Source organism: Vombatus ursinus, unplaced genomic scaffold, assembly GCF_900497805.2.
Source record: "Vombatus ursinus unplaced genomic scaffold, bare-nosed wombat genome assembly UNPS02014779.1, whole genome shotgun sequence".
Taxonomy (NCBI): domain Eukaryota; kingdom Metazoa; phylum Chordata; class Mammalia; order Diprotodontia; family Vombatidae; genus Vombatus; species Vombatus ursinus.
The window spans coordinates 8,857,738-8,877,967 of record NW_020954557.1 but is presented as its reverse complement, the minus strand read 5'-3'; the positions used below and the strand labels follow the sequence as shown (position 1 = coordinate 8,877,967).

The following is a 20,230-nucleotide window of genomic DNA, read 5'->3' as shown; positions in this document are numbered from 1 at the left end:
TCTCTCTCTCTCTCTCTCTCTCTCTCTCTCTCTCTCTTTCTCTCTTTCTCTCTTTCTCTCTCCCTCTCTCCCTCCCTCCCTCTCTCCCTTCCTTGCCCCCACATTCCATATTTTCATCCAAGATTCTGCTACTGTACCTGCCTTTAGGTGAGTGACTGCCCTCAAAATCATTTGCACAGTGTTAAAAGTTCAAGGGCCTGGCACCATTAAGTGTTTGGTCCTGCCTGAATGTGCTGCTTTGCTTAGGTCTGCAGTAGCACAGCAGGAGCTTCTGGATGGCACAGATGGCAAGTTTGGATGAGAATGCCGGGTTCAAGATGTGCCACATGTTCAAAGAGTGATGGAGTCACGAAGCTAAGGCTTTTCCTGCCTCTCACCTCTTTGCTGCATTTAGGATGGCATGCATCCTGCCTCAGGTCACTTCTGCAAAGCTAACGTAGCTTATTCATTAGGAACCAGTAAGCTGTCCAGCATTGCTCATGTGGGTCTTTAGGCTTCTTGCATCCATTGAATGTGTACCATCAATGTAGGATGCATTTTAGTGTCTTGTGCATAACCAACTGAGCATGTCAAGGTGTTGAGCCTTTATGTCAAACGACACAGGTGTTAGTTTGAAGAAAGGCTTTGTGATAGCCATTCCTGCATTGGTTTTTTTTGCACTTGGTACTTATTTTGCACCGGGCACTGGGAGAATCATGTATGAAAAACCAGTCATTAGCTGGTAAAAGGTAGGGAAAATCCATTTTTGAAGTCACATATCACCCAGCTAATAGAAGTGGTCTGTTGTTTTGTAAAAGTTGCCCTTTTCAATTGCAGCTATAATACTTTGCCACGCAGAAGAACTCTGAAAAATTCAAGATTAGTGAGCAAAAAGGATGATGTTCACGTCTGTATCATGTGTTTACGTGCCATCATGAATTACCAGGTATGTATTCTTACTTCAGGAACTGTTGCTAGATTTATTTGGTTTTTTCCCCCCAAAGGTTCTATTGACCATCTAGACAAATTGAACCTAGACCATATTTTAATTTTCTTCTTTATGTTATTTCCATTTTAAATGTCCCCAAATTTCCAATATGATATTATGGTCAGAAAGAAAATTCTGATGATTTAGAAGGCTTAAAATTTGGTTTGCTCCCCTCATTCTGATATCTCCTAATCTGGGGAGAAATAAGTAATGGGGAGCATTTTTTTCCTCTATAAAAATAAACTCTCTCCAATTTCAGGAGAATATTTTTGTCTATAAGAGAGTGTCATTGTCAAGACATAAGCAGCAACAGGCCAGGTGTCAGGTGAACAAGAATTTATTAAATGTCTGTGCTGTGCCTGGCACTGAGCTAAGCACCTGGGGACACATAGAAAGTCAAAAAACAGTTCCAGCACTCAATTTGCTCACAATCCAGTAATGGGATGCAAACAACTATGTACAAATAAGATATAGACCAGATGAATTGGGTATTGTCAACAGAGCAGGTACTAGCATTAGGGGAATAAGGGAAGGCTTTTTATAGAGGAAGGGATTTTAGCCAGGACTTGAAGGAAAAGCCATGGAAGCTGGAAGGTGGAGATGAGGAGGAAGAGAATTCAAGGAATGGGGGACAGCCAGGGAAAACGCCGTGAATTCAGAGATGGCAAGAAACCTCTCGGAGGCCAGTGTTACTGGATCACAGGGTACTTGGAAGGAGGAGGATTAATGTGTAATGAAAATGAAAAGAGAGGAAGAGAGCAGGTTATAAAAGGCTTTGGATGCCAAACAGAGTAGCCAGCACTCTTGTTTGTGGGACTTAGTAGAAAGTGTGATGTACAGCCAAGAACTCATTCAGGAGATCAGGTAGTACAAACCCAAGTATGAGGAATGAGCATGCAAGGCCCATCAATGTGGGTAAAGCAGAAGTCAGAACTGAGAGGGATTAGGCCATACTAGAGGGAATAGGCAAGTGTCTCCAAAGATATGAACTAGGCAAGAGAATCCATTTGGGCTACATAGGGAAGGTTCAGTTTCTGTAGCTACAAAATGAGCAACAGAGCACAAGCAGAAATAGAGTCCAAGTATAAGAAGAGAGATTAGGGTTATAGGGTTTAAATCAGGCAGAAGAGACTAGACAGAGAAATGTGTTGCCATAGGTATATTGTGAACATCATATAAGTCTAGAAGCAATGTATTTTCCTTCATGCCAGTGGCAAAGGGCAGGGCTGCTCCCTAGTCAAGGTAGGATTTTCCATGGGTGGTTCTGGCTGTGATTATAGTTAGACACCAGCTAGAGTCTTTGTCAGTTCTGTCTGGCAGTAGAGTCCCCACAGTTCTGACAGGCAAGAACAAAGTGCCATGTGGTCATAAAAGGGATGAGCAAGATCTTTTGGTAATAGAGAGTTGGCTTATAGACTTCTTTTCCTGGCTTAAACAGTGATAAAGGGTTCTTTAGAAATATGTAATTGTTGTTTATGACACACTGATGACATCAAATTGAAACTCTACTGAAAGGTAAATATAAAAGATTTGTAGGGAAACAGATTTAGAAGTCCAAGAAGAAGGACTGGTCAAAAGTGGAAATAAAGGGGAAAAAAGGAAGGCATCCTGAGGAAATTTAGCAAGATAAAATAGCTGACTAAAAATTAGCACAAATGTCATTAGCTACTTATGGGACCTTCAGTTATAACCTTTAAAATCCGTTTGTTTTTGTTTACACTTGCATACAATAAAAATGATGATCAAAGACACTTTGTTATAATTACTGTAAGGATGACTGTATGAAGAAAAGGCTACGTGAAAACAAAAGGGGTCAGAATTTGATGACTTATGACTATGACTTAGCTAGTGGTGACTTTCCAGTCCTCTGGCTAATTCAGTGATTTGGCCGGAATTTTATTAATCATTCAGATTTTAGGGGCAGCTAGGTGGCACAGTGGATAGAGCACCGGCCCTGGATTCAGGAGGACCTGAGTTCAAATCCGGTCTCAGACACATAATACTTACTAACTGTGTGACCCTGGGCAAGTCACTTAACCCCATTGCCTAACCAAAAAAAAAGAAAAAAAAAGAAAGAAAGAAAATTAAATTTTACAGAAGTTATGAAAAGTTTACAGAAATTACAAAAGTTGCCAGATCCAGTGGTTAGATATTCTGGTCATGGTTCCCATGAAAATAGGCTAGACTTTAAAATTTTTAATTTGTTTTTTTTAAAAAAATAAACATTTGACAGCCCCCAAACTGAAATGCAAATGTTCTGTTTTTCTGTTGATTTCAGTATGGCTTCAATATGGTCATGTCACATCCGCACGCTGTTAATGAAATTGCACTAAGTTTGAACAACAAAAACCCCAGGTAAGGTTTTTCTGTGATATATAAAACTAATACAAACTAATTAAGTCAATGACTTAATTAATGTGGTCTAGTTAAATTATAGAACCTGCCTATATTTCTCTCTGGAATGAAACACAATACTGTAGGTTTAAAAATTTTTATTTTAGCAATTTCATATAGCATAGTTAAATGGTGACACTGCTAACTTTTAGATCTCATTAGCTTTCATTGCTTGGAAGATCTGGCCCCTGTTATCTTCATCTTCAAGTCTGTTGGATGAAATGGGGACATCTAAGAATGTGATTCTGGTAGAATCTTGGAAACCTCTATTTCACTCAGTAGTATTGTCACTCAGATGGGAATATTTTTGTAGAAAAAGTGATCCCTTCCTCCTATTATATCACCTTGAGACCTGTGGTCTTTGATATTAGGGTTATTCAAGAAAGTCTACATGGAATAATTTTTATTAGGGCTGGAAACTAGAACTATGTGTCTAAAGCCTTGAACCTTGAAAAGTAAAAGGAAGGTATGCTCTTTTAGTTTGTTTTCAAAGCACATGTGTATGTATTTGTATCAGTGTGTATAACTTTGTATGTAGGTGTATATGTATATGTGTGTATATATGCATATATATCATTATATGCTTAAATGGATCTGTGATGTCATTGCTGTGGGTATTCCTTCCACCAGTGCATATACATATGTATATATGTATATATATATATATATATATATATATATATATATATATATGCATGTGTATATATTATTATGAGAGACAGCATAATTTAATGGCCTAACGTAACATAAAAACAAAGAGAACCTGGGTTCAAGGTCCTCCTTTGACATATACTAGCTACAAAACCTGGGCAAGTCATTCAGCCTGATAGTGTTTTTGGCAATTCTTGAAAACAGTAAATAGTAGAGAAGGTGCTGATATGCATCAGTAGAGAGGACACCTCAGCATTCTCTATGGAAATGAAATCCCAGTTCCAATTCCTTATTCTCATCCCTGTGTATATTATATGCCATGCACGTGTATGCATATATGTCTGCATGTATGTGTCTTGGACACATATGTGTGTATAATTTTTGTGAATGTGTTTTTAAATCACAGATTATCTCCAGAAGTATCTCTTTATTATCTCCTTCAAAGTTGCCCCGTGATAATTAGTATTCTAGCAGAATATTTTATATCTCCTAGTTACAGTCTATTTTTGTCAGTTTTCTAAAGATAGATAGATAGATAGATAGATCAATTGAGTGTTCACATACCTAAGAACTCTTGTGCCCCCCTGAAGAATCTAATTTGAAATGAGATCCTCTCCAATTGGATCACCATTTTTTATTTCAAGTGAGGGAGCTTTGGGAGTTGGCAGATTAACTTCCTTGGTTTGTATTTAATTTGAGTATAATCCTATGAGTACATCCTTAGCCTCCATGCCCCCAAATCCCATTTGTTTTCGTTTAGGATTTTTTTATATCATTGGCTGTCACAGGGACCTTTGTCCAAAGTGCCACGTGGGAATCTTTTTCTAAGGGATGGTATGCCAGATTATACATTGGCACCAACAGCTGGCATATGATACACCCTTGTTGCATTTTACTTTGAAAGTTTAGAAATTTTTCTCCAAGTTTTCTTTCCAATAATATTTTCAGATGTAGTTTTATTTTTGTTTCTGGGGACAGGGAAAATATCCGTATATTAGCACAGCTGGTATTTGCTAGTTCCAAGTCACCTACATAGGGAGGGAAAGTAAGCTTGTTACAAACTCACATTATCACAGAGGATTTATTTAGAGCCATCTGCAAATGAGCACGTTTGAAGCACGAGAGCATTTATTTAATTTGATTTTGAACTTTTTAGACAAATGAAATAATTTTGTTTCCATAGCATGGAGAAAATATTTAACCAATGATTTCTTTTCCTAACATTTCCAAATTTCCTATTGCTATTCAGCTTGTAAATCTGTTTCAAAAGTCAAGCAGAACTGTTATCACTCAACATTAAAGGTGGGGAACAACATCTTTACCCAGAGTTTAACAGCTCATGTAACTCTTTTTTCGATTTTTCATTAATATCCAATTTCTGTGTTAGTGAAAATGGGGCAGGCCTGTCAAATGGGTCATAAATTTGCTCTCTTAGACAAATCATAGAATTGTAAGCTAGTAAAAATTAAAAACATACTAGAAATTTATTTCCCATCACCACATCCATTTTTCCTAGGAGGATCTAATTAATCGTGTTCTCATTGATTTGGGTTTTTTTTCTTTCTTGTTGTTTTGACAGAACGAAAGCCCTCGTGTTAGAACTCTTGGCAGCTGTTTGTCTAGTGAGAGGAGGGCATGAAATAATTTTATCAGCATTTGATAACTTTAAAGAGGTAGGAGACTCCAAATTTGTGGTGTGGAATGTGCATGCAATGGTCTCTTTTCAATATGAACAATCCTAAACGATTTATTTTTTTCCTTGCTCTGGAGCCTAAAGAATGTGGTAATTAAATTTTACAGTATTCCTTAGGGGAAAAGATGTCTTGGATGGAGCAATGAAATGTTTTTTGGTTCTTAGTTTTTAGACTTCAGACTGTGATTCAGAATACTTGCATTACTAACTTACTTTCAGGTTTCATACGAATGGGATAGCCAGTTTGATATATGTAGCTTTCATTAGGACCCGTATTTGGTGGCCCGCTCTATAAAATTTTATAAGCCCTTTTTGTCATTGCTACCATTATCAGATAGTATTTGTTACATGTTCTTGCTGAGTATTGGACAAAATGAATTAAAAAAAAAAAACCACAGTCCGTGATTTTAGGAGCTTATAATTTAAAACAGTCCCTGATTTTAGGAGCTTATAATTTAAAACAGGTGATCTTGTCATAGGCAAACCATAAGAAAGTGGGCATGTATGAGTAAGAATAAAGACTAGAGAAATAGTTCCATGCCAAAAACTTCATGCAATGAATGACCTTAGGAAGTACCATGGCGTATATTCCTCATAGGTAACTGCAGAAAAAAGTAGCATTCAATAATCATAGTACATTCTCTGACCCTAAGAAGCTTACATGTTCCTTCAGTACTGAGGTGTTGATCTGGAGAGCTTCATGGCCCAGTGATTAATATTAAAACTCCACAGTGGAAGAAGGGTAGGGAGTACAAAGTGGGCTGAATGACACAGTGATTTTCACACTGTGGTGAAATGTGGCTGACCATTCTGCTTTTAAAATGGTCAGTTTGGCATATTGCCTGTTTTGGTGGACATTTGGAAATAGAAGGTATTTTTCTATGCCTTTCACGTGTAATTTCTACTGTTTCAAGAGCCCAAATGATGTCCAAATGGTAAACCATGGCTTTGGAAATAACCACTTGACCTCAGCTGTAGCTTAACCTTAGGAAGAATGCAGAGAACTCCCATTTTCCAATACAGAATCACAGAAAGTCCTTAAATCCATATAGTATCTTCTAAACAAAACATTTAGAAACAAAACATTTAATGGGGAGAAATAAAGTACAGTGTGTGTACCTAACATAACTCCTAATCTTGAAACACTTGATAAAATGAGACTTTAAAATGTCACAAACCAGGTACTGTCTGCTCTGGAAACCCTTGCAGCATAACTACATTAATTACATGTCATGATTTTCTGCAGCCTGAGTTTGGATATACTACAGGGCAAATTATGGTCCACAGAAATAGGAACGACATAGAGGAAATATTGTTCATATGACATTGCTAACTTAGAAAATAGGCAGGGGCTGCTAGGTGGTACAATGGATAGAGCACCGGTCGTAAAGTCAGGAGGACCTGAGTTCAAATCCGGCCTCAGACACATAACACTTACTAGCTGTGTGACTCTTGGCAAGTTCCTTAACCCCAATTGCCTCACCAAAACAAACAAACAAAAACAAAACAAAACAAAAAAAAGAAAATAGGCATTAATCCCATCTCTTGACATGAGTATTACAAAAGGTTTCTATTGTATATTACCTAACTTCAGAATCTAACCTTATGGGACAGATTATGTTCTTAGATATGAAAATAATCCTAAAAACTTATGTGGGTTTTAAGATGCTGAATTAAATTCGCATTTTCTCTTGAACAGTCTGTGTTCATTTTTTAAAATCATCCACTTCTAAGTAAAATATGACTCATTTCAAGTGATTGAACATGAATCAAGGTTGTTTAGATACTGATCCTCCATGAACTAAGTATGGTATCTAAAAGAAGCCATTCCATCCATGAGAAGAAGCATGGACAGAACTTGTTTCTGTAGGGGTTCTTAGCTTCCGTTGGTTCTGAACTTTTGTATAAGTGTGCCCAAAGAAAGAGAATAATACTGAGTTTTCAGAATGAGGGCAGAAAATACCGCATTTCACTAAGAAATTCTACATATGGATATAAGTAAGATGTTTATTTCATTTCAGACCGCTTTTATTTCTTTTCTTTGTTATATTTGAAAATATGCCTTAGCGGCATTTATGAATAACTCATTTGCAAAGAACTTTTACATTATCTTTCTTTAGATTTTTTTTCATGGAGGGAATAAAGTGTTGATTAGCCCTCTTAGCAAAGGCAAAGACATATACATGACATGTGTATCTGGCTTTGATGGGCTCGAGGTGCTAGACCCTAGTCTTATAAAGCAGTCTTTCCCATCCCAGGCCAATATTTAGGTAAAATAAAATTCTGGGCAGGGGTCCAGAACTTAGGAGACAGAGGAGACTGTATCCGAGAGAAGCAGTTTACAGAGAGGAGTACTCAGAATTCCTTTTAGTTTATTATTATTAACAATTTTGAAGGTTTGTAAAAAATATGCCTTAGGTATTGGTCCCTCAGTGGTTGGGAAACCCTGCTCTACAAGGCCTGTTGTATCTCTGCACATAGGAGCTCATCATTAACATTTCTTTTTGGCTATCATCTTGTATAGAGAACTGTGCTATGGAGATGTCGAAAGAAGAAACTCTTACTTTTCTTGAGAAGCTTAGTTTTTAAAGTCCTTGGTTCCTCAATTTTTTACCTCTTCCATTATGATGAAACTCTGTCTCAGAAGGATAAGGACTTAATTAACCCTGCTCAGATTTGAACCTGGGGTTCAGCAGAGATGGCTGCCCACTTTCACCCATAAGGCAGCTTTTTCTCAAGTCACTGAAACCTCTAGTTCCCAAGTCACTGTAATAATACAAAAGAACACACTGCTGACATTTGGTACCAGATGCTCAAAGGAAATTAAAGACTCTGGATCTTAAATAAGCATCTAGCAATTATTTCAGCATTTCTCTTAGCAGAGCCAACAAACCAATCATTCATGTCTAATTTGACCCACCACTAATTGTTTCAAAATGGAACATTAAGGGAGGCATCTTCCAGTCCTTACAGAGATTGTCTTCTTACCAGACTGTGTCGTCCTCATGTAGGTGTTTAGTATTCTAAGTCAAAATGTTGTTTGAGAGAGTCTTACTGAAACAAGAGTTTTTTACTCTATCTGTAGCAATTTTCTATTTAATAACAGAGAGTGCTTCCAAAACAGTGTCCATTGGCATGCTTGCTAAGCCTTAGTATACCCTGGTTTATACATATAATGAAATAATGTACACTATGGTAAATGAAATTTAATTACATGGATTTAGATGGAAAACTTGCAATAAACATTGCATGCTACAGAGGCGTCTCTCGAGACTTAGGGATCACCTGATCTGGCCTGGCATATCCAGGCTGTCCCAAAAGTCTTAGTTTAGTTTTAAACTTTATTAACTTCAGAAGCATAAATGCTACATACTTCAAAAAACAACATTTTAAACCTATGAAATTTTAAAATATTGGTAGGATTATTACAATATAACATAATGACTGTCTTGTACTGTATATTGCTCTTGTCAATTTTCAAACTTTGTAAAAATTTTCACCAGTGGCTGCTCAAGGACTGAAAGGATTTGCATTTGTAATTCTAGCCTTGAAATTATCCGAAGAACAAAATTTAGATGAGAATGTGACACTTTTGATGTTGCCCCACATGCAAGTAAAAGTCTAATGGAGATATATCAAGACTACGGTGGCCAAGCAAGAGGTCTTCTTCTGTCGATCCATTGGTCTGAGACAGTGTCATTCAGAAACAAACAATGGGTAGCGATAGAGTGTTCCATCTTGTTAAAACTAAAAATTTATTCTTCAAAATTCAGAAAACATAATAAGTATAAAATAAATTTAAACAATTAAACTTTTTAAAATCGCTGGCCTTTTTTTTTTTTTTTTGTAAGCTTGTAGCCCTTATACTTCTGAAGTTATTAAAGCTGAAAACTGCATGAAGACTTTTGGGACACCCGGTATTTATACAAGACAATTTATTTGTCAAGTGAGTTCATAACACTTGTAACGCCCATTCTAATGAATGTTTATTGTTGAAAAGATGAGACCAAGACTAATTTTTTTTACTGAATCTTGTCACTATCTCTAATTTGTTACACATTGTTATGTGGTTGGGTTTTATTGTTTGTTTTTTACAGATCTTTAGTCTTTTAGTTCCTGCACTCAGAATAGAGAGGCCTAGTTTCTCTCCCGTATCACCACCACTACCTCTCCTTCATTCCTATCTAGCTACTTATTTGTGTAGCTTCCTCTCTTCTATTTGATGAAGCTGTTCTCAGTATTGGGATAAGATCAGTGTTGAGTTAGTTTTCAGTGCTGAAGTTTTAGGGCATTTGGCTCTAAATATGTGGAGCTGATCTTGTGGATTGACATATAAAGATTTTAGTGATGGATTTATAGCAGCACTGCTCCTCAATCACAATCCCATCTATGTGGCAGTCTCCTCTCTTGGTTTCAGTTCCTCCTGTGTGTGACTAGGGTGCCTTCAGCCATCACAGCGTTTAAAAGAAAAAACACACATACACTTACCACCAGGGAACACATCAGCCTTGCCCCACAGTCTTATATTTTCCCTTTCAAACAGTTATTTTTGTAGGGAAAAAAAAACCAACATTCAGCTCACACTATATAAGAAAGTGTCGTCTTTTAAGTTCCACTGTCAAGATTTATCTTAGATAGTCTGGGAAAGAGCAAAAGTGTATATTAACTTAGAAAGATAAACAGTACCTCTTAGTGAAAAGAGATTTTTTTACAAAATTGACAAATTATGCATAAAATTTTAACTTTTAAGTTGTCACCACCATTCTTTCTCCTAAATAGTTTTCACTGGCTGTCCATATCTTTGTGCAAATAAACCCTAAACCTTCCATCCTGTCTTTCATTTAGCTCTTGGATTGTCACCTGTTAGGCCAAACGTGAGTGTGGTCTGGTCTGGGATTATAGTCATGATCACCCCCGCTTCTCTCTAAAACAACCTCAGCATGAAGTAGTGACATCACTTAGTCCAGGGGTGGGGAACCTGCTGCCTTAAGGCCACACATTGCCTTCTAGTCCTTAAGTTTGGCCTTTGTACTAAATCCACATTTTACAGAGAACTTGCCTTAGTCAGAGCTTTTAAGTTCCTTTAGGTACCTAAAAGCCCCAGTGCTATGTTTCTTTTTTACCCATGCCTCATTTAGCCTATCCTAGTCTCTTCCTTTTGTGTGTGGAAAAACCTCATCTTGTCTTTTCCTATTTTTCCTATAGTCTGGGTGGGGAAGGGGAGAACCAAAATGAGGAAAAATCATTTGGAGCTTGAGGAAGCCTTGACACCAAATTGCCTCCTGTGACACCAGTAAACCAGATGACCAGGAAACTCCAGGTCATCAGATTGTCCAGATTTCTTGGGGAAGCACCTGGAATTGATTAGGATGCAGTACAATTCACTGTACTCCTTCAGTTCCAGAATGCTAACATCTGACAAGGTTTGGTTTTTAAAGGCCTACCTCCCTCTCTCCTCCTTTTGATCTGTCAGTGAAATAGTGTCAGAAACAGTGAAAAACTTTTGAAATATCTCCCAAGGGCACAGTTTTCCTTGCCAGTCATGGTAGCTCTCACAAGGGGCCACTACTTCTCCTTTCCATAGATAGAAGATTTCCTTGGGAATTCCTACATGGTTTGCCAGTTGGGCATCAGAAGCCACTTGTGCTACACTTTCTTAACTGAATTTCAGAAGCCTGTAAGATTTTATTTACAATAGGTCAAATTGGGCAGGAGAGGCAGCAGACATTGTAGTTTGGTTCCAGCATCTCTAATGTTTCAGGATAGAAGGATTACGTCTGGCACAGAACGGTCCTGCCAGCTGCTTCAGTGTCATGCATGACTTTAAATAGGAGGAGCATGAAGAATGATTTTCACATGCTTTTATAGAATTTCTATAATTTAGGGATTCACATTCTCAAAACCACACCATAGACCTGTTTATAGGTGCATTTCTCTTTTTAAGAGAAAAATGTGCATCCTTATGACTGCCACCAATTTGGATCTGATTAGACTGGTTTACTGTGGATTATTAAATACCAGGCCTACCACTTGGGTGGTGTTAAGGTAGCTCCTAAGAAAGCTTTTATTGATTGCGATCTCATTTTTCCCTTGTTGTTTAGATCTGGCCAGAATCACTATACTTCTTCTAATCTCTATTCTCTCTTCCTTCACCTTTTCCTCAATCCCCAAACCTTTTGTCTAGTTTCTCCTTATCCTTAGAAGCTTTTGAATTTAACTGTTAAGATAACTCCCTCACATTTCAAAAAGTAATCACTAAGCAAACATAGCATTTGATTTTAATTAAGATCTCTGTGAGATTTCTCTTACTATTTCAGTAGTGAGGAAAATTAAAATTTGACTGTTTGCATGTTTTTAAATGAATCTATTTCATTAAAAAAGCAAGACTTCACTTTTTTTAGGTACCATCAAGCAAAACTCATAGATAATATACCTATAGGTATGCAAGTCCATGAAGGGAATTAGTTTGTTATTCATGTAAGACAGAACAGAAGATAGGATTTTCTGCCCTTTGCCATTGTATTTAAGAACTAGGAAATAGCTTCAGTGATTGAGATGATAAATTTATATTTGCTTTGTATAGTAATGCACCTTATATGATTTAATCACACAGTGTAGAGTCTGAATTGGACTATTCATAGTTTTTTTCTAAACAATAATAGACAACTCCATGGAAGGGAGTGCCAAGGGCAGAGGTAAATAGGAATAGAGGGCTCCATTGTGCTTTATCCCTTCAGCTCTAGAGCAAGGCTCCTTGTGACATTTCTCAAAATACACCACTCACAGGCCCCCAAAGGGTGAATTCTTTTGGCAAACTTGCCATAGGAAAGCCTGAAATATATGATAGCTGTTCCGGAAGGTTGTTCCATTGAGGTATTTATTACACACATCTGATATCTGGCCCTCATACTAGCAGCAACAAAACAAGCAATGACCAAAAAAAGGGTGATATGAGGTCATTTATCTAGAGTTTGTAAGTGTCACCTTTCATGACTTTTTAAATATTTTTGATCTGTGATTTCATGGTCATCAGAAATTACTGATGAGAAAACTCGCTCTATTTATACAGCTCAACAGCTAGTCTTTAGTTTTAGAGAGCTGCCTAAGATAGTAAGAGGTTAACTGAATTGCCTAGAGTCCGTAGTCTTTGTTAAATACATCCTTTAACAAGCATTTATTAAGTGCCTACTGTGTGCCAGATACACTTCTGAGTGCTGTGGATTCAAATGTGAAGAATGAATCCCTCCTCTCTAGGAGCTGACATTCTAATGGAGAAGTCAAGTGTACAGGCAGCTAGGTGATTTGGCCGGAATTTTATTAATCATTCAGATTTTAGGGGCAGCTAGGTGGCACGGTGGATAGAGTACCGGCCCTGGATTTAGGAGGACCTGAGTTCAGATCTGGCCTCAGACCAAATACTTGACACTTACTAGCTGTGTGACCCTGGGCAAGTCACTTAACCCCATTGCCTAGCCCCCCCCCCAAAAAAGTAAAGTGTGTATTCACACATGCGTGCACACACCCACGCAAGTGCACGCACACACACACACACAGAAAAGGGAAAAGAATACATCTAAATAAATACACAGTAGTGGAAAAAAAAACCAAAGTAGTTGTGGAAGGTGGATACTAGCAGTTGAGGGAGCAGGAAAAGCTTTAAGTAGGCAGTGGCATTTGAATTGCATCTTTTACCTAGTTACATATTTACTATGCAAATCAAAGGACACCAATATATACTACTGGGGCAGTAAGTTATAGAATCTTATAAATTTTAGAGCTTCATTTTAGCTGTTATTTTCAGTTTCTGCTTATCTTAGCTGGTTTTTGAATTGCACCTTGAAGAAGGGGACTCTGTAAGACAGAGGTGAAGAGGAAGGAGTGCATTCCAGGCTTGGAGTTGGCCGATGAAAAGTGTCAGAGCTAATACTTGAAACTAGTGCTTCTTGATTTCTAGGTCAGCTCTCTATGTACTACATCATGGCTGCTTCACCCATTTGTGATAATCTAGCTTCTTTCATCATCATCATCATCATCATTATCATCATCATCATCATCATCATCGTTGTCAAAAAATCACTTTTGTGCTTGGATACAGGTGATATTACATAGAAAAATTGAGATGAATAGCTGGTGTACATACTTAAGCCATAGTGAAAAATTGGTAAATGATCTGCCTAGGAACCGTAAACATAAAACCAGTAAGGAGAGACAGCATTGAGTTGGGAAGAGGAAGAGCAGGATAGGCATCTACTTATTCACATGAACTCCAGGATCCCCAACTTTACCTAGGAGTGTTGTAGCTCTGCTTTAAAAAGCTAGAAAAACAGGCCACCTTTATGGCTGCTGGGTAATCAGTAATATGGCCAAAAGCCCAAGGAAAGACAGCTACCTCAGGATAGCTGGGCACAGATTTAAAGAAAAAAAAGGTTTACTAACTTATTGCATGACTTGGATTTTCCCACCCTTCTGATGAATAAGGAGAAAGTCAGTCTGATACAGTTGCAGGCGGCCCTAATGCCATAGCTGTGTGGCATCAAGACTATGAGGGAAACTGATAGGAAGTGTACCTCCAAACTTCTTATAGCATTGGTCATTTTAAGTTAATTGTTTCTGCCAACCATGAACTAAAGTAAATTTTGTTGCGGCCATTAGTTGTTAGATGGGCATAAAGTGAGAATACTTCGACAGATGAGGGCACAGATATATGGTGTTTTATATTTATAATAGTAATTTTGCCATAAATATGCAAAATACCTTTGGTTCTCCTTCCTCTACTGATTGTATTCTGCTCCATCAGCTGCTATATTCTTTCACTTTTAATAATCTTCAGGGCCTTCTTTGATGTGGAAAAAAAATAGATATGTTCAAGACACAAAAGGATAATGGTGCCTGGCAAAAATATTTTTTAGGAATAGATTAAATGATCATGTTATCACGATTCGCATCTGTGGGGTTGCTTTGCTTTGCAACTCTGCTTTAATTATATCCCTCCCTCTGCCCTCAAGCCTGTGTGAAATTTTATATTGCAAAGAAAGAGTTCCATTCTCTGTCTTGTTCACAGCAGCCACTGTTTTTCCAGGAGAAGGTGCTTCCTTTGTCATCCTGTTTTATTTCTGTATGTATGAAAAGGATCGCTTTAAAACCGTAGCTTTTTGCCAACTGCAAAATAAGGGACCAGAAGAATGTTCCTTTTATCTGGTGTCTGTTGTTCCCTTTCATATCCTTAAGAGATGACAAAGGAAAAGGAAAAATGCTGATGAGAATGAAAAGAAAAAGCTGAATGTTTTTTTCTGTAAGCCCCAGAAAATCTGAAACAGAGAAGTGGCATTGGGCCTCAGATTAGAAATTGTCTTTCAAGAAGCTGTTGTCTTTGACATTTAGATGTATTTTAAAGATTATAAGGCACATGGGGACAATGTAAAGCACTCTGCAGTGGGATGGAGCTGAGAAAAAAAAATAGTAATAACCATGGCAATGCCATTATCAAGATTAAAAAAAAAAACCAAAATATAAATATGTACATTTTAATACTCTGACTAGCTTTCCCAGGTTTTAAGACCTCTTCATATTTTCAGCAGTCAGTGTTGAAGACCTGTGTTGACATCCACTTGGTTTCTGCATCTTATTTTGGAAGAACTCGCTCTTTACTCTTCTTTGCCTGATCCACAAAGGATGCTATGTAGAATAGGAGATGTACTTTGGGAGACAGAGACTGATTTGCATCATGTAGTATTCTTAATCTGCTTTCTCAGTCTGGTTAAGAAGTTTTACATGGGGTGAAAATGACGACTATTGATGGTCAACAAGTAGGTCAAGAAATAAGAGATTCACAGTATTGGAAGGTCTAGTTAGAAGTCTGCTAATCTAATCTCTTGACTCAAGCACAGGTTTGAAGTTAACTGTTCCAGAAAGATATTTATTCCACTAAATAAGTTTATTGGGGGTGGGAGGGGCTCCTAGCTTCCTACATTCAAGTGTATACCAAGTTCAAATGGTTAGGTTTTCCTTTCAGGTGTAGAAGAGACATTTCCCCTTATTCTTTCTATATATATTTAGTATCTTTTGTACAATATGCCTTCACTGAAGATACTTATTTAATCATCTAACCCTTTCTTTTCCAGATAAAAAAAAATCTGAATATTTTTTAACTTCTCAGTTACCAAACTTATTGGGGCCCCATAAGAAGATCACTGTAATGCATGCTGAGAGTTTGAAAAAATGAACAATATATGTCGTCTTTGCTTTTGACAAGTTTATTGTTGAATGTGGGAAAACAATATGGCACCCTCTCTGTATCTTGCTGGAAATTTGGGTCCCTAGAGGGATGATTATTACTCTCAGGTTTTTAAATGGAACCTTCAAGAACTGGGCTTCAACTACTATAGTACATAAGCCCTCCATTGGTGTGTTCTCCATTAATAATCAGCCAACTAGACTGAAGAAAGAGTTGACTCAAAGGGCCTGGGTTCAGATTCTACCTCTATTGTTTATTACCTTTGTGTCCTTGAGCAAGTCACTTAACCTCCCTGGACTTCAGTTTCCTCTACTGTAAAATGAGGAAGTTGGAATAAATGGCTTCTGAGATCCCTTCCATTTCTAAATTTATGATCCTAAACCATAAGAAGGCAAATTTTGGTTCTTTATACACTTATGACTGTACATATAGGTATGTATTTTTGTATAAATAGTTAACTTGAAGAAAGGCAGTCATCATTTTATCTGTTTGCACATCAACTAACTGAAGGATATAGAAAAAAAAAATCTCAGATCTAAGGCTATAGGTGCCTTATGATTGCCAAAGTATTATTGCCAAAGCTCATTTCATCAAACAGTAATGATTATTTTAGTTCCTAGTTCAAAGTTGTTCATTTTAAATTCAGTTCAGCAAAGACTTATTAAGTAACTACTAGGTGCTGTGTACTGGGCTAGGTACTGCAGATTCAAAGATAAAAATGAAGCAGTCCTTACCCTCCTAGAGCTTATATTCTACTAGTAGAATACAACAGATAGATACACAGATAAATAAATATGAAAGGGTACAATAGAGTACCAAGCAATTTCAAGAGGCAGAGGGTGTTCAAAACTGAGAGGATCAAGAAAGCTATCTGGTAGAAGGTGATACTTGAGCTGGGCCTTGAAAGGAACTAAGGATTCTCTGAGTTGGAGATGCAGGAGGAGTATATTATGGACAGAGGAGAACACTTAAGCACCAGCAAGAGAGCCAGAGCTAGAATATTGTGTCTGAGGGGCAGCAGTTTGACTGGAATGAAGAGTGTGACAAGGGGAGGAATGGGAGATAAGACTGAATAGGTCTGAGCTGGAGGCTAGACTATAGGAAATCATAAATGACAGACTAAGGCTTTTGTATTTCATGTTAGAGGCAATAAGGAATCACTGATGATTTTGAAGGGAAGGGGTATGGCATCATTTAATCAATATCAATATATATCAGTTTGGAATATCAATTTCACGGCTACGTGGAGAATGGATTGGAAGAGGGAAGAGAGGACAAGTAGGAGACTTGAAATCGTCAAGAGTGATCAGTCAGAGAACATTTAAGCTAAGTACCGTGCACTGTGTTAGGCACTAAGGATACAAGTACAAAAAATGGAACAAACGGAGCAGTAAGGTGGCACAGCTGATAGAGCACCGGCCCTGGAGTCAGGAGGACCTGAGTTCAAATCCAGCCTCAGACATATAACACTCACTAGCTGTGTGACTCTGGGCAAGGCACTTAACCCTAATTGTCTCACCCCAAAGAAAAAAAAATGGAACAAACTCAAGGAGCAAGGGGCTTAACATTTCGCTGTGAAGACAACAAGCACAGATATAAAGATGTATAAGATAAAGCAAGTAAATACAAATAATATGCAAAGCAGTTAAATGTGAAATGCAAAGCAGTTAAAAGGGAAGGAGTGCACTAGTGGTGTTGAGAATTGGGGAAGGCTTTATGCAGAAGATGAAGTTTGATCTGAATTTTAGAGGAAGAGAGAAGTGCTCTCTGAGGAGTAGGTAAAGTGATACCAGGCATGAGGGATGGCCAGTGGAAAGGCATGAAGGTGGGAGATGAAATATCATGTGTGGGGAACCCAGAGAAAACCAGTTTGGCTGCTTTTTAGGGTGTGCGGTGAGGTTGTATAGAACTTTAAAAGCTATCCATAGGAGTTATATTTGATTCTAGAGGTAACAGGAAGCCTCTGGACTTAGTTGAGTAGTAGAGTCTGTGCTTAAGGGAAGTTGTTTTGGTGGTAATGTGGAGCATGGACTGAGGTGGTTAGAAACTTGAAGTAGGGAACTCATTGGGAGACTGTTGCAGTAATTGAGGATGAGGGCCTGAATGAAGGTAGTAATTATGTGGGTAGGCAGCAAGGAGGGTGTATGAGTTGCAGGTGTAAATGAGGGTAGACTTTTTAGCACCTCTTAATCAAATATGATCATTAAATCATAGAAAAAAGGGACCTTATAGGTAATCTTGTCCAGCCTTTTCATTTTATAGATGAGGAAACCATGGCCCAATGAGGTTAAGTAATAATAATAGCTAGTCTTTACATAATGCTTTGAGATTTGCAAAGCACTTTACAAATATTATCTCTGGCCCTGGAGTCAGGAGGACCTGAGTTCAAATCCGGCCTCATACACATAACACTTACTAGCTGCATGACCTCGAGCAAGTCACTTAACCCCATTGCCTAGCAAAACACAAAAAACAAACAAACAAACAAATATTATCTAGTTTTATCCTTTCAACAACTCTGAGAAGTAGGTTCTATCGTTATCTCCATAATACAGATGAGGAAACTGAGGCCAACAGAGGTTGTGACTTGCTTAAGGTCACATTCCTAATAATTGTCTGAAGCAGGATTTGAGTTTAGACCTTCCTAATCCCAAATACAGTATTCTAGTTACTACATCATTTGGCTGTGTTAAGTGAGTTATCCAAGGCCACACAGATAGTAGGTGATAAAGCTGGGATATGAACCCAGGTCCCCTGATTCCAAATCCAGCACTTTTTCTACTGCAACATATTGCCTCCAAATCAAGCTGTTTTCCCAAATGCCTTTCTTTTATTTATTTCCCTTTAAAGCGCATTCCTCTTTCTTCCCCTCAAATTTGCTGCATTTGTAGACAGGATAAGAAAATAAATTGAAAATACAGGAGCCAAACTCCCTGCCAGATGTTTGGTGGCTAGCAAATCCACGTTTATGTAGGAGCAAACCTAGTTTATCCAGCATTTGGAACACTGAGCTTCTATATTCAATATTTAGATTTTTCATGTCCACACTCATGTGATAGATCCCAAACTCCATCCTGCCAACTTCGGCCAAAATGCTATTCTTCATTCTTTTGTTCTTTATTCTTTTCTCCATTCCTATACGTGCCTGCTCACACATACTAAGAGGAGTGAATGTAGCTCACTCTAGGCTCCCTCCTTTTATATTCCACCCTGTTAAAGATACACGGTAATGTTTTCATTCCCAGTGACTTGCTCCAACACAGTCCACAGAAAAAAGTGGTGCAGCAGCTCTTAATTACTGCCAGTCACCTATCATTCTGAAGCTGAGCTGACAGCCTTTTCCCTCAGAGAGTGGAAATGGCCGGTGTAATTTGAGTGTTAAGCTCTATTGGATTTTGACAGTTGGATTTTGGCTGCTGCTGCTGCGAAGACTCCTTTCCTATCAGTCTCCTGGCAGTTTCTGTTGTAGCTTAAGAGGCATCTAGATTCATTGACACCCTGCTTAACTGTAACAGAATCTAACACATCAGAGTGTTTTCCACTATAACTAATAAATGTATTCTCTTTGGTAGATACCCAGGGTTTATGTTTTAGTGTACAGACAATTCTCACTTTACGTAAATTCACATTATACAAATGGGAATTTGTATAAAGAATTTTGAAAGAAATTCACATTCCCCAAAAATACCTATCTTGACTTTACAATACAGTACTGTACTCTCTCCCTCTCCATTCCTGCCCGTTGGCTTGGCACTCTGCAGCCTCCCATCCCATACCCCCCTAAAAAGAACACCCCCCTCAAAAAAAAAAAACCAACAAACACCAAGTGAAAGTAGAGCAGATGCATGGAGAGACCACCACCAGTGCCTCTGGATTAAGGGCTTGGCTTAATACCTCTGGCGCCAAGAGTGCAGACCTTTGCCCTGCTCTGCCCACCTGTCTTTCATCCATCTGCACTCGGGTACCACCTGTCTGCCTCTGGCCCCTGCATGGCCTGTCCTCTCCTTTCTGTGTCTGTGTCCTGTGAGGGACTGTCTGATGTTGACAGCTACCAGGTTGGGCGCTGTGGCAAGAGTAGGGTAAGATCTGGGTATTTTGGAAGTCGAGGCAGGGGCTGTGGTAGGCAGAGTCGTGGTGAACTGGGATGGGCTGGATACGGAGAAGCCCTGAGGCAGTGGGCAGTGCTATGTGAGATAAGCTGGGTGCAAGGAAGTAGCCAGAGCTTGAGCTCCTGAGGCAAGGGGCAGTGCCACGTGGGAGTGGGACAGCAGAGGACTGAGTTCCCTTTGCT

At 38.3% G+C, this 20,230-nt stretch overlaps 1 protein-coding gene across 4 annotated transcripts in view; it reads left to right on the top strand.

Moving 5' to 3' along the window:
- The window catches only part of LOC114045696 (formin-like protein 2), a 371,038-nt gene that overhangs the window by 292,713 nt on the left and 58,095 nt on the right, over positions 1-20,230 (top strand). For all 4 annotated transcript variants that reach the window (XM_027865802.1, XM_027865804.1, XM_027865803.1 and 1 more), the window contains exons 7-9: positions 817-925; positions 3,246-3,322; positions 5,592-5,685. In XM_027865802.1, coding sequence (XP_027721603.1) covers positions 817-925; positions 3,246-3,322; positions 5,592-5,685 — 280 coding nt within the window. The remainder of the gene's footprint in view (positions 1-816; positions 926-3,245; positions 3,323-5,591; positions 5,686-20,230) is intronic.